At 40.8% G+C, this 13,660-nt stretch overlaps 1 protein-coding gene across 1 annotated transcript in view; it reads left to right on the forward strand.

The window, feature by feature from the left end:
* The window catches only part of SYNE2 (spectrin repeat containing nuclear envelope protein 2), a 166,728-nt gene that overhangs the window by 110,945 nt on the left and 42,123 nt on the right, over nt 1-13,660 (forward strand). Inside the window, 7 exon segments of the mRNA XM_034061427.1 lie at nt 1,694-1,849; nt 4,059-4,208; nt 8,208-8,378; nt 9,203-9,336; nt 9,646-9,850; nt 11,835-12,014; nt 12,636-12,764. Of these exon segments, the coding sequence (XP_033917318.1) occupies nt 1,694-1,849; nt 4,059-4,208; nt 8,208-8,378; nt 9,203-9,336; nt 9,646-9,850; nt 11,835-12,014; nt 12,636-12,764 (1,125 nt within the window).

Raw genomic sequence — 13,660 nt, forward strand, 5'->3', positions numbered from 1 at the left:
AAAACACTTTTGAACACAGTAAAGCTCCCTGTGCTCTCTGCTGTCTATCCATGCTGCTGCCCAGTATGGCAGCCTATGGAGTGGCCTTGTAGCACATCAGCTATCAGCTGGTGGGCAGGCATCTAAACATCAGCAAGGTCTGGGAAGGTAAAATCTCCTGTAACTTGCATGCACAAAAAATAGACAAAACCTACTCTTTGTGACAGTCTGGGGTTTACCCTAGTTAACTATTAGGTGGAAAAACCAAGATTCCTCATATGAAGAAAATACAGTCAGTGACATGTCAACAAAGAAGATCTATATTGAGAAAACTATGTAAAAGGAAGAATTCAGGGTAGTGTCTGCAGGAGAACCTGTTAGTGAGATCTGTCAATTGGGGAAAATTGGGGAGCTGTGAAATCTGGGGCATTTAAAACTTAATGGGAAAAAAATACTGGATAGCTTGTGGAAAGAGGAGGTACTACACTGCTTGGTAAAAACAGCCAGGCCCTGCTCAGCAAACACAGCACCAGAAAAGCAAACAACCCCTCTACATGCCATATGATGCAAATAAGAAATAGGGATATAGTTAAGCTATCACACATTTTCCTGTTGTAGCACTTGGATTTGCCAAAAAAGTAGTAAGAAAGACGTGTTGAGAGCTGTAATCAGATAGGGATATATGTGCTGGAAAAGGCACAGCAGGGATCAGTTCCCAGTCCTGCTCCAGCCCTGCTGGTCACTGGAAATGGGTTGCTGTCTGTCTGCGTCCTCCTTCTGAAGTAATTAAATATGCTTTCCCAATGGAGCGCTTTGAAGAACAGCAGCTATAGACAAATTCTATGTGTAGACTAACTATAGATCATCTTTCTCAGTAGAAAATCTGTTTCAGGCAATGCCTTGGAATTATTGTAGTGAGGCTACAAAATAATCCATGCATCCAGAATTAGATGCCACTGCCTGTGTGCCTCAGTGCCCAGAAAACCCAATGTGACTCATGGGATATAGAGGTTAGAATCCCAAAATGCAAGCATGAGGCTGCTGGAATGCCACCTTTTACCAGCACATTCCTTTTTCATCTCTTTCTCTCCTGAATGTACAGGGAGAAAGCTGTGCTTTGGGCAACTTTGGGAGAAGCTGCCCACCCTGAATCCAGATACAGAGACTTCTGAACAAACAGAAAATTCACAAATTTTTCTGGCTCAGAAAGCCTTCAAGAAACATGTTCAAGTGGAAAATCTGGTTTCTGCACAATTGAAACTTTCCATTATGGAATTCCAGTTGGAGGGGGAAGTTATCTTTTCTAACCATTTTCAAGAAACGGCATTCTAGGATTTAATAGATCCTCAAGGCCTAAGATTGAGGATAGGAGACTTGAGGTGCCTTGCTTGTTAGTAACTTTGTTGGTAGGTTTGAGGAAGAATGAGGTTTTCAAACTCCATATGAATGTGTCCACATAGCCTAGGGTCCCCCACCTTGTCAGGTCTACAGGCTGCCAGCTCTAAAACCCACACTGCTGTGTTTTCTTCCTAGGGAAAAAAGGTCAGAGCCTAAAAAGCCAGTAAAACTTTTCAACTTTTCCTTTGAAAATGTTTTCTCTTAATAGTATTTTCAATGTAGATACTGTCATCTCAAATTTTGTCCTGGAAGGGGTGGCCCCTCTTTCTACTCACCTCTAGGTTTAGTTAGGTTAAAATAGTTCTGTAACTTTCAGATACAAGACCTGGAAGATGTTTTGGAGGATATTACTGAAAATGAGAACAAAGCACAGAATCTACACAATTGGCTGGAAGCTCAGAGTGAGAGACTGAGGTCTTTACAAACTCCGGCAAGTCTGATCTCTGCACAGAACACATTAGATGATTGCAAGGTAAAGTCTCGTATGTGTGATGTTATTGTAAAAACATTTCGCACTTTGTTGAATCCAGACTAAAGAACTGCAGATTTTAACAGAAAAAATATAAAGGAAATTGGTGTTTTCTAGAAGAATGCTACAATGTAATTCTAGTTAAAGCATGTTAGATTCAGGTGATAAAGAGCCAAATCCACTTTGTCCTGGGTTCAGCAGTAGCAGTTATTTTTCTCCCTCTTAGTTGCTGGTGCAGTGCTGTGTTTTTAACTCAGCCTGGGAACAGCACTGATAACACCGATGGTTTTAGTTGTTGCTAAGTAATGTTTACTCTGACCAAGGACTTTGAGTCTCATGCTCTGCCAGGGAGGAGGGGAAGCCGGGAGGAAGCAGGGACAGGACAACTGACCCAAACTAACCAAAGAGGTATTCCATACCACATCACGTCATCCCCACTATATAAATTGGGGGCAGTTACCCAGAAGGGCTAGATCACTGCTTGGGTCGGGCTGGGTATCAGTTGGCAGGTGGTGAGCGGTTGTATTCTCTTCCCTTGTTATTTATCTTACCATTATTATTATTGGTGGTAGAAGTAGAGGGTTTGTGTTATACCTTAGTTAGTGGATTGTTCTTATCTCAACCCGTGGGAGTTACATTCTTTCAGTTCTCCTCCCTGTCCCTCTGGGAGCAGGGGAGGAAGAGGGGGAGTGAGTGAGTGAGTGAGTGAGTGACTGCGTGGCTACGCGGTTCCGAGTTACAGGCTGGGCTTTAACCACAACACACTTTTAATGTAAATTGCTATTTTCTATTTTTTTATTCCAATTGAAGATGTGTCTGCTGTTGTTCTGTGGTATTTTGGAGTGTTGTGCAGCAATACTGTAGATCTTATTCTGAGATGTCTCCAAAAGAAGTTGTTCTCAATTAAGCACAGCCATGGCAAAAGCTATCCATCCCATTAGTTTGAAGAACTGTGGTGGAAGTGTTGGAAAACTACACAGTCCCATTTGGAAAAATAGCAGCTGTCTCTACTATTGCCACAGAATGTAGTCTGTCCGCACCAGCTTCAGGAATCTGGGTGTCCTTTGGTTTAGTTGTGTTTTACTAGATATCAGCTCCCTCAAAATTAGTATAGGTGGAGCCAACCAATAATTGTCTCCTATTTCTCTGAAAGTCTGCTCTTTTCATTGACTACAATGTTCCCTCTCTATTTTTTAACATGGAATATTTGTTCTTCCATTGCCATGGTTACGTCTCTCTTGTTGGCTCTCTCTTGGGCTGCTTTTATTGCCCAGAGTGCTCTGTTACACACTTGTTTCTCTGAAGTACTCTGAAATACACCGAGGGGCCAGAATGGAAGAAAGGCACAGCGTATCTCTGACTAAAATCCTAACCTGCTTCCAGAAAGGTACACTGCTAGCATGCAGATGGCTAAAGTGTTTCATTAAAATTCATTTTCTCAATAAAAATTAGGTCCAAATTTGAAAATGTTTTGAGGACAGTAAGAAGGGGGAAGGGAAATGGTCATGGCTTTAAATATAGTGTTACAGGAAAATGTTACAGGCCATTGCATGTATGGATATTTACTCACATTGCGAAGAGCTTACTGCTGAGCTTTCCCTGGCATGTTAAGACTAGTTTATAATCTTGTTGATTGTGTTGGGGGGGGGGGAAGTTATTCTCCCAGGCATTTCCATTGATCTCAGTGAAGTTCCTCGCCTGGGAGGACAAGCTGAAAATAATTGTCTAGAAGTAGTTAGGATGTCAGGGACTCTCATACTGAAAATCAGTTCCTGTCTTATATCTGTCTGGTGGAACAGAGGAGATCTGAATGCTACCCTGCCCAAGAAAATGTTCAGCTGCATTAACAGGAAAACTTTGGCATAATATAGGAGAGGTACAGAAGCCTGCATGGTGGCTGTGGAATTGTCTCCTGATTATTTCCTTCCCAACTATGATGTACAGTGCTCATGCTGATACTAAATGGACTGATTATCGCTCTTCTTGCAGGACACTGTCTAAAGCAGTCACTATCGTTTTGAATTCCTGTAAAGCAGTTGTTCTGTATGAGAGTTGAAATGGTGGTTTTGTTGCATGGCTGAAGTCACACAAAATTGGTTTTAGAGAAGGAATGTTTAAGCTTTTCACACAGAAGGTTTTTCTATGGTCTCATCAAAAGATCTTATTTCTCTTCCTTTTTTTTATGTATTTTTTATTTTCTTCTTTCATTTAGGAGCTAGAAGATCAACTTGCAACTAAATCCAGAACTCTTGATGAGCTTAAACAGTGTTTGGGTTTGAATAGTAGTGCAGAACAAACCCCAGAAGCTCAGCCTGTCGCATTAGCTGAGCTGAGCGAAATGCTGAACAACCTTACAAACCAGGTAAAACCTTTGTTTGAATTCAGATTTCCTCCACTACATGTTTTTGCCACCTTCTGACTCATGTGCCAGGCCATCTGATTCACACAGTCCAGTAAACCTGGACTGGTTCTCTAGTTCAGTTGTATTACTCATTGCCAAGGTCTGGGTCATTGTCATGCTTGTTGCTGGGGTTTGAGTAGTTGCAGGTACTGGTCACAGGAACTAAAACAGCTGCAGCGCTTGTCACCGGAGATTGAATAGCCACCATATTTGCTGCTGGGGTTTGAGTGGCTGCAGTGCTTGTCAAGGGGATAAAAATAACTGCAATTGCTACTGCTGGAGTTTGAGCCGATACTGGTCATCAGAATTTGAGTAGTTATAGTGCCTGTTGTGGAGGTTAATGTGGCTCCAGTGCTTGTCACTGGAGTTTGAGTGTGTGTCTCAAGCAGCCAAAATCCTTGTCACTGGGATTTGAGTAGCCACAGCGACTGCCACTGAAGCTTGAGTTCCTCTTCTTTTCCTTCAAGCCACAGTGCTGCTCATGCAGGTTGGAATAGCCCACATGTAGCTGTTAAAGCCTAAGCAAGATATGAACTGTATCCAACAACATGCTGATTCCTAGCGACGGGGCCAGGCTGGTTTAAGCATCCCAAGATGCTGAAAGAATAGTCAGAATTTTCAAAATTCTCAAATGCTGCTGTAAATAACTTGATGAGGGAGCTATCTTCCATTGGTTGGCATTCTGAGGAGAAATGGCAAAAGGCATAATTATTAATAGTTCCCGTTAGATGGCTCCCAAAATATAGAGGTGATGAAAATGCTGAGAACACATGTAAGTTTCATGACCAGCAATTCTACCGTATCACAAGCCACTATTATAAAGCACAACAAAACAAGAACCCTAGCTTAGGCACCACAGCAAATAAACACTAAAACAGGGAATGCAGGCTGTAGTTATGGTGCTACAGAACTCTGAGACCAAGTGCAACAACTACAAGAGCAATTAAATCAACATTGTGAACAGTGGCTATTAATACAGTACAATGAATGCTTATAGCAAATTTGTTTTGACACACCCTGGTCAAATCTGTCATTATCTCAACCCTTTGAGCTCCACGTTGGTTGCAAAAAAGGACTGTTGTGGTTTAAACCCAGCTGGTAACTAAGTACCACTCTTCCTTTTTTTTTCTTTTTTCATTTAGAAGCTAGAAAATCAACTCACAACTAAATCCCTAACTCTTCATGAGCTCAGGCAGTATTTGGCTTTGATTAGTAGTGCAGAACAACACCCAGAAGCTCATTCTCTCAGGATAGTTGAGCTGTGTGAAATGGACAGACTTGTAAACCAGGTAAAAGCTTTGTTTGAGTTTAGTTTTCCTCCAGTGCATATTCTTACCACCAGTGTTACCAGTATTCTTCATAGGACGGCAGGAGCTAGTACAAAAAAGATGCAAAGTATTCCGTATTCTTAACCTTCCTAAGTTTTTCTTTTGAAGTCTTTGCCATAATGTACATTAATGTACTTCCAATGTTAAAAGAGAAAGTCTGATCTCGAAGTAGCAGTAGAGGATAATCTGCAGTTTAATAAAATTAAAAAAAATAGCACTGCTATTTTTCTGTAGATTTGGAAACAGAAACCTGTTTTCTCTTACTTGATCTGCTTCTCTTTCATGCCCTGGTCTTTCTCCCCTGTAGTACATTAGTGGAAGGTACTTACTCCTGCCCCATTCTCACTGCAGCTTTTCCATCCCCCAGCTATTCTCTTGTCCACGCAACTGGATGGATTTGCTATTTTCAAATCCTATGTAGTTTCCAGTTTCAAGGAGAGTCTGGCAGATTTGTTTCCCATGCAAATTGACTCTCCAGCAGCTTGTCTTTGTAGGTATATTCTCTTTATACTTAGAACTGATCTTTTTAGTCTAGATTTAATTGATAGACACAGAAGATATAATAACAAGTACATTTATTTAGATGCAAATTTGTGATAATAAACAACCATCTGCTGCAGAGAATCTCTGCATGTGCAGTGAAACACTGAATACTGCTTACTTCCCATGGATGACTGCTCTCAGCACAACCAGGATGTGATTTCAGATATAGGTCTAAGGAGATGAAATACCTTGATTGTATTGTTCATAGGCTGATCTCAAGACTGTGAGTCTGTAGCCCAGACATTTCATGAGCGTCTTCCTTGTGTGGCAGTGATTAGCTGCAGGCTACAAAAAACAAGTAAAGATTCCTCCCACCTATACCACGATTCAAACATGAACAGGGATGATTAATCCATCAACACATACATGCCTGGAACTTGGATACTATGATACAGTGATCTATGCAGTATGTTTAGGGTGAACTACGGTGTAGAAAAATTTTCATCTTCCATTGTATGGATTCATAGTAAGAACTGAAAAACGGCATCTATTTTTGTCAGGTCCTATGCTTGTTCATTTGCCTGATTTTCATGCTCTTAGAAGTATCTTGTACTGACGTGACTGAAAATAGATATTGAACTAGATGAATATTTCATCTAACCCAGGATAAGCTTCAGCAGGGCCAAGTGCAAGGTCCTGCGCCTGGTCAGGCCGGTCCCAAGCACAAATAAGAGTCTGGGTGGAGAAGGGATTGAGAGCAGCTCTGAGGAGAAGGACCTGGGGCTGTTGGTTGACCAGAAGCTCAACATGATGCAGTAATGTGCACTCACAGCCCAGAAAGACAACCATATACCGGGCTGCATCAGAAGAAGTGTCATCAAAAGAAGCAGGTCAAGGGAGGTGATTGTCGCCATCTACTCTGCCCTCCTGAGACCTCACCTGGAGTACTGCATTCAGCTCTGGGGCCCCCAGCACAAGAGGGATTTGGACCTGTAAGAATTAGTCCAGAGGAGGGCCATGAAAATTATCAGAGGGCTGGAGTACCTCTCCTGAGGAGACAGGCTGAGACAGTTGGGATTGTGCAGCCTGGAGAAGAAAAGACTCTGAGGAGACCTTAGAGCAGCCTTCCAGTAATTAAAGGGTCCTACAGGAAATCTGGAGAGGTCTTTTTTGCAAAGGCATGTAGTGACAGGACAAGGGGGAATAGCTTTAAACTGAAATACTTGGATGAGATATTAGGAAGAAATTCTTTACTGTGAAGGTGGTGAGGCACTGGCATAGGTTGCCCAGGGAAGCTGTGGCTGCCCCATCTCAAGCAGTGTTGAGGGCCGGGTTGGAGGGAGCTTTGAGCAGTCTGGTTTAGTGGAAGGTGTCTCTGCCCATGGCAGGGGTGTTGGAACTAGATGATCTTTAAGGTCCCTTCCAACCCAAACCATCCTGTGATTGTATGATATGCCTTATATACTTAACAGATACAGAAGGATAGAAAGAACAAATAATGATGAATTAGGATTGTGGTTTTGTGTTTGCAGTGTCTAGGACTATGTGACAAATGGAAACCATGCTTGCCCACATATAAACAACTGCAGCAATTAAAGAGACATAAAAAAGAAAGTGGATATCTATAATTTAGTTTTCTATGAGAATTCTGAAGTTCCTAGACTGTGAATCAGAGGGGCCTGCATTGTTAAAGCACAATGGGATAAGAGAGACGATACCTCTCCAGAGTATCATAGTAGTGTCTTCTTCCATACAAAATGATTTCTGTTCAAATTTTCTTTAAAAGGAAACTTGATCTCTGGAGCAGACTATCTGCTTCCTAAGAATATTAAGGCTCTCAGCTTCTTCCCATGTCAGGTTGATTTTGACAGGAAGAAATAAGCAGTTCATTATTTCAGTATCTTTTACTTTTTGGGTTCTTTTGGAGTTTTGTCTGACAGAATAGTGCTACCTTTGAACCTTGGTTAAGTTTCTGTTTCCTTAATATATGCGTGGTTTGAAGCCTGCACAATTCCTTACCAAGTACGAAAATACTCCAGTTCTTTGGATTGTCATGGAGTGAGCACTGATCTTAGATTTTACATCACTTTAAGATGATTTATATGTCAAGACTACCTAAGAAGTAGTAACAAGAGTGACTCATTTGCAGGTTGCACAGTTAAAGACCTCAATGCAGTCAGTACTGGAGCAGTGGAGAATATATGAAGAAGCTTATGAAGAAGTCAGCCTGATGACGACACGATATTTGTACTGCATAGACCAGTGTAAACCTTCTGAGGTGTCATTGGAAGCTTTGAAAAATCAGGTCAAAACTCTTCAGGTAAATCTACTGAAGTTGTCTTATTTCTGAAAATAACTTTTTTCCTGCGCCTTTAAACAAACAGACAAAAAAGGCCCCAAACACCACTGAAAAAAAGATAGAAAAATTTATCTGAGCAAAGTCAGTGGAATTTTATTATTTTTTCTTTTACCTCCAGAGATCCTTGGGCCGGAGGTGTTCCTGCCCATGGCAGGGGGAGTGGAGCTAGATGATCTTAAGGTCCTTTCCAACACTAACTATTCTATGATACTGAGGACTATTTTTAGACTTCTTACTTTATTTAGTGCATAAATTCAACTTCATTGAAAGTTAGGCACCGAGGTTCAAGAAATAAGTATAGGTCAGCTGCTAGCCTGTCTCCCAGGAGAGCCTCCATTTTGGATTACAAAGATCCCTTGATGTTTCTAGTCTTCTACACATGCTGAAAGGCATCCCCATGTGAAGCATCAGGTCCTCATGCAGCCATGGACAGGGGCTGTCAAGTCAACTTTATTGCCAGTAGAAATTTTCCTGAAACAGTGGCCTAAAATAAAAACCGTTCTGATTTCTAGTTTTTTAGAATTTAATCAGTTCAAGGCTGTGGGTTTGTTAAATGAGGGGTTTCTGTAAGAGCAAATAAATTACCTCCTGAACAATTTTTTTATTTTTTAAACTTGAAACATTTCACCTCTTTTTAGGATCAGGTATTATTACATTTTTTACAAACATTTTGATCCGTGCTGCAAACCTGTGGCATTATTGCTACTGTATCCCTATCAAACTCTAAGGGAAACTGTACTTAGGTCATTCATCTCCACAACTAATTTCTCTAATCTATTTTGCAGTCTCTTCAAGATGAATCAGAGAACAATGAAGAATGTTTGGCCAAGCTCCAGGCTGCTGCCAGTAACCTGAAGAAGAAGTGCTCTCCCTCCTTTGCAGAGATTATTGAACGGAAGTGCACGGAGGCACACACTAGGTAAGTATGCAGAAAAGGCCCCCAGTTATTAGTATTTTAAAGAAAAGAAAAGTTGCTGAAGCAGAACTTGAACATCTGTCTGATTTGTAAATCCATATTAATACAACTCACCTGTGTAAGGGTACCTGTCTGGTGAGTTACTGAGGCTACCTTATTGTGTTGGATCAGAGCACAAAATGGTGCTGTGTTAGTGGGCTTTCAATAGCATTGGTATGAATGCAAAGAAACTCCCACAGGAATCCTACACCAAATCATACTCTGGAGGAGAATCTGCTAGGGGAATGCTCTTATCTTTTGATGTGTTGGCAGGTGGAACTCAGTAAATGAAGACATCACAGATCAACTGCGGGCAGCACAAGCGACCCTGCAGCTTTTGGAGCCCTTTGATTCTTCATGCACAGAGGCAGCAGCCAAACTACAGCAGCACAGAGAGCAGTGCACTCAGCTCTTGGATGCACACATGCCTGAGGACAACATGATAGAAACCCTGACAAAGAGGATACAGGATTTAAGGGTACATAAATATGTTTTTGCTGCCTGGAACAAACCAGGCTTTATTTTCTTTTTGAGCAAGAATACCTTCTTCCCCCTCCTCACCCAAATCCACACAGTGGAAAACTTTAAAATCTGTGGATTTTTCCAGTAACAAGCACTTTGTATTTCCTTTAAATACTTGGACCAGATCCTGAGACCAAACCAAACAAGAGTTAGCATAGGATGGGAAGAGAGAGAAGGGAGCAATTGTCTTCCATCTTTGCCCCTTTCTGCTCTATACTATATATATATCTGTCTATATATATTTATCTATATATATAATCAGACCTGTGGTGGAAAGAAACATTAAACAAAAATTATTTACTTTATGGGCCACTACTTGGGAGGAGAGATAATATGTACTAGAACTGGGGAAAAAAGACCAGTTTTCCAGAACACTGCACTATTTTGAGGTCTTCTACAGTCTTCAGATAGGCTTTATTTGGGTTTGGTACTTTTTCTTTTAGCCTGGCCTGATAAATTCACAGATTTCTAAGCTTATTAGATTATTCTAAATGCTTCTGACTTCAGGCAAATGAGATCTCATGCTGAGACCACAGGGTACACTTCACTCTCTCAGGAAGCAAAGCTGTCATTAGGTTCTCACGCTGCAATAAAGAAATATAATAATCCTGTTTCAGGACAGAGCAATGATTAATCGTGCTTTATGCACCTCTAGCCACACATTGGAAGGAGTCCAAAGTTACCCCATTGTGCTTGTGGCCAATTAAGAAACTTCACATTATGAGAAAGAAAATTCATATATTTCTTCCTGTGTCAGAAACAACTGACAGCAGCACAGTTTAGACCAAAACATTTTCACTTTCTTCTGGTCTATTAGTGGCTGTGACATAAATTTATCAGTATGTCAGCAAAAAGGCATCACATTTTCTGGAAATTTCTGGGAAGAGTTTTGCACCTGCTAAGCAAGGCATAACCACTAGAGTGCCATTAGCACTGTAGATCCTGTCCTGGTGTGTGGGAGTAGGATACCTAGAATTTATTGTGGGTTTTTTTAAAGTGGCAAGTTAGAAGAATGGAGATCATCGATATGGTATATGATTATGTGCATTTGAAAATGCATATGCATTAAAAAACTGTATTTTAATATCTCTAATCTTTTCTTCTAGTGTGTATTAGGAAAAAATATGGGTTTATAGAACTCTGTCACCACAATAAATAAAAATAAATGCAGAGAAAGAGTAAGAAATCAAAATGGCTTATTTACTAAGTGGCTGAAGTGACAGTTTACAGCATGATCCATTCCAAAGACAGGGGTTGGGAACCAAGGGCCATCTTGCTTTTCAGGGAAACATGTCTGTTCTTTGCTGTCAATCAGAAGTCTTTGTTCCATACTCACAGAAAAGACAATATACAGTAGCAAATTCCAGGGGGGTTCATGGCTAAAAGTTAACTGCAGTTGTCCAGGTTAAAAAAAAAAGATAAAGTACATTGAATAAGTACAACATGACGTATCTTTGTTCTTGTGCCATCTTTTGGTTTGAATTTATAGCATTTCTGTAGTAAAGGGGACAAATAAAATCAAATCCATAGTCCTCCATCACTAAGTGATCCAGAGTACTGATGTGTTTGTAACATAATAGCATTTCTGATCAGCAGCATGGGCCAGTTTGTCCATCTGCAAGTGTATATTCATTCTATAGAGAAGAATGTTCTGGTTTCTCTCCCTAATCTCCTCTGTAGTAGTAGCAGCCCACTTCCTGAATTCCCTGGTGTTCACTGAACTTTGAACTGTGCCTTTTCTAACACTAGAGTCAATGGCTGCACTTCCAATTATCCTCCAAGTAAAAAACGAAACTTTTACCATAGCCGAATTTGGCTCCCAAAGGAGATCAACAAAAAGAGCTCAGTTACAGGAAAAAAAAGATACAAAATGAAATTGGCACATGATTGATGATCTGATTCATTTGCTGACTTTTTTTTCTTTCCCTTTCTTTCATCAGAATGTACAGCAGGACCTTCTAAACATAACAGTGTGCCGTGACCAGATTTCTTTGATGGCTGGTAGGATAAAACAGCAGGCTGGAGTAGCTGTACAAGTCTTTTTGTTGGAGAAGATGGAACCACTCCAGAGACCATTCTATTTGGAAAAGACAGTACAGAAGAAGTTACATGAATATGAGGTACTTTTTTTAATATTAAATTAGCTGCCATTCATTCCTTGTAAAAATGTGCTGCTTTGATGTTCTAAGAGATGTGGAGAGTAATTTTTAAGAGAAACAAAAAACTTTGCCAGTGCTCTTCTCCCTCAGCCAAAGAAACCAGCCTAGGGAATAAAAAAAGTTGAATTCCAGCCCTAGTTATTTCCCCTGACAGAGTGCATGCAAGCTACACAGCCTTGGCTGTAGGCACATGGGAACATGCTCATTTTCACAAGTTTCTTCCCTCTGACAAGCTAAGTTTTGGCTTTCCAATTTCACAAAAAATCAAACATCCCAAAGCTACAAAAAGATATCACAGGTGCCCTTATTCCTTCCAGATAGAGATGAGTCTCTCAGGATTTAGAGATTCGGTTTCTTGTCCTTTTTGGCTTAGATTTTCGTCTTACCCAGTGCAAAAAGAAAGAGTTCAGTGCATGAGTTATAAATACAGTGGAATTTGGATTTAACATCTTTTTGGTTTCCTGACTGTACTGCTTATTGCACCTTTTTGTATATACTGTGTATTAAATTTTTTGTGTACTGCGTATTTTGTATACTGTGTATTAAATAATGATTAACATAAATATGCAATATTTGCCCTAGTTCAATCTTCTACAACTGGAGGATTTCAACAACCGCCTTGGAACACTGGAAAGTAATGTCAATAATTGCATAGATGCCTTTGATAGTCTCTGTCTAGCGGGAGAAACAGACAACTCGGAGTTGCTCATGGTATGTTCAAATTGCCAAGTACAAAAAGATAGTACTCGGGATTTTAGAGTCTGTTGGATATCAACTCTTGCCTACTTCAAGAAACTCTTAGTGTCCCAAGCATTATAGTTACCACATTTCCATCAGAGTAACTATAGTATCATCCAAAACACAAAAAGCAATGATATAAGTTCATAAAAAGTCTAGATATACATTGCAGGCCAAACACCTGCATGGAGGGAAGGAAAATTACATGGATTTGAGATTGATGGAAGATGCTTTTCCCCAGATTTGGTGTGGAGCTAACCTGTTGCCCTGAATTTAGGGTCAAAGTAAATCATAGAATCAGTCACAGAATCATAGACTGGTTTGTGTTGCAAGGAACCTTAAAGATCATCTAGTTCAATACCTCTGCTGTGGGCTGGGACACCTTCCACTAAACTAGGTTGCTCAAAGCCCCCTCCAAACTGGCCTTCGGCACTTCTAGGGATGGGGAGTCCACAGCTTCCCTGGGCAACCTGTGCCAGTGCCTCACCACCTTCACAATAAAGAAGTTCTTCCTAATCATAGAATCATAGAATAGTTAGGGTTGGAAAGGACCTTAAGATCATCTAGTTCCAACCCCCCTGCCATGGGCAGGGACACCTCACCCTAAACCATATCACCCAAGGCTTCGTCCAACCCGGCCTTGAACACTGCCAGGGATGGAGCATTCACAGCCTCCCTGGGCAACCCATTCCAGTGCCTCAGCACCCTAACAGTAAAGAATTTCTTCCTTATATCAAGTCTAAACCTCTGCTGTTTAAGTTTCAACCCATTACCCCTTGTCCTATCACTACAGTCCCTAATGAATAGTCCCTCCCCAGCATCCCTGTAGCCCCGCTTCAATTACTGGAAGGCTGCTATGAGGTCTCCAC

The sequence above is a fragment of the Melopsittacus undulatus genome, chromosome 4 (assembly GCF_012275295.1).
Source record: "Melopsittacus undulatus isolate bMelUnd1 chromosome 4, bMelUnd1.mat.Z, whole genome shotgun sequence".
In the NCBI taxonomy this organism is placed as follows: Eukaryota; Metazoa; Chordata; class Aves; order Psittaciformes; family Psittaculidae; genus Melopsittacus; species Melopsittacus undulatus.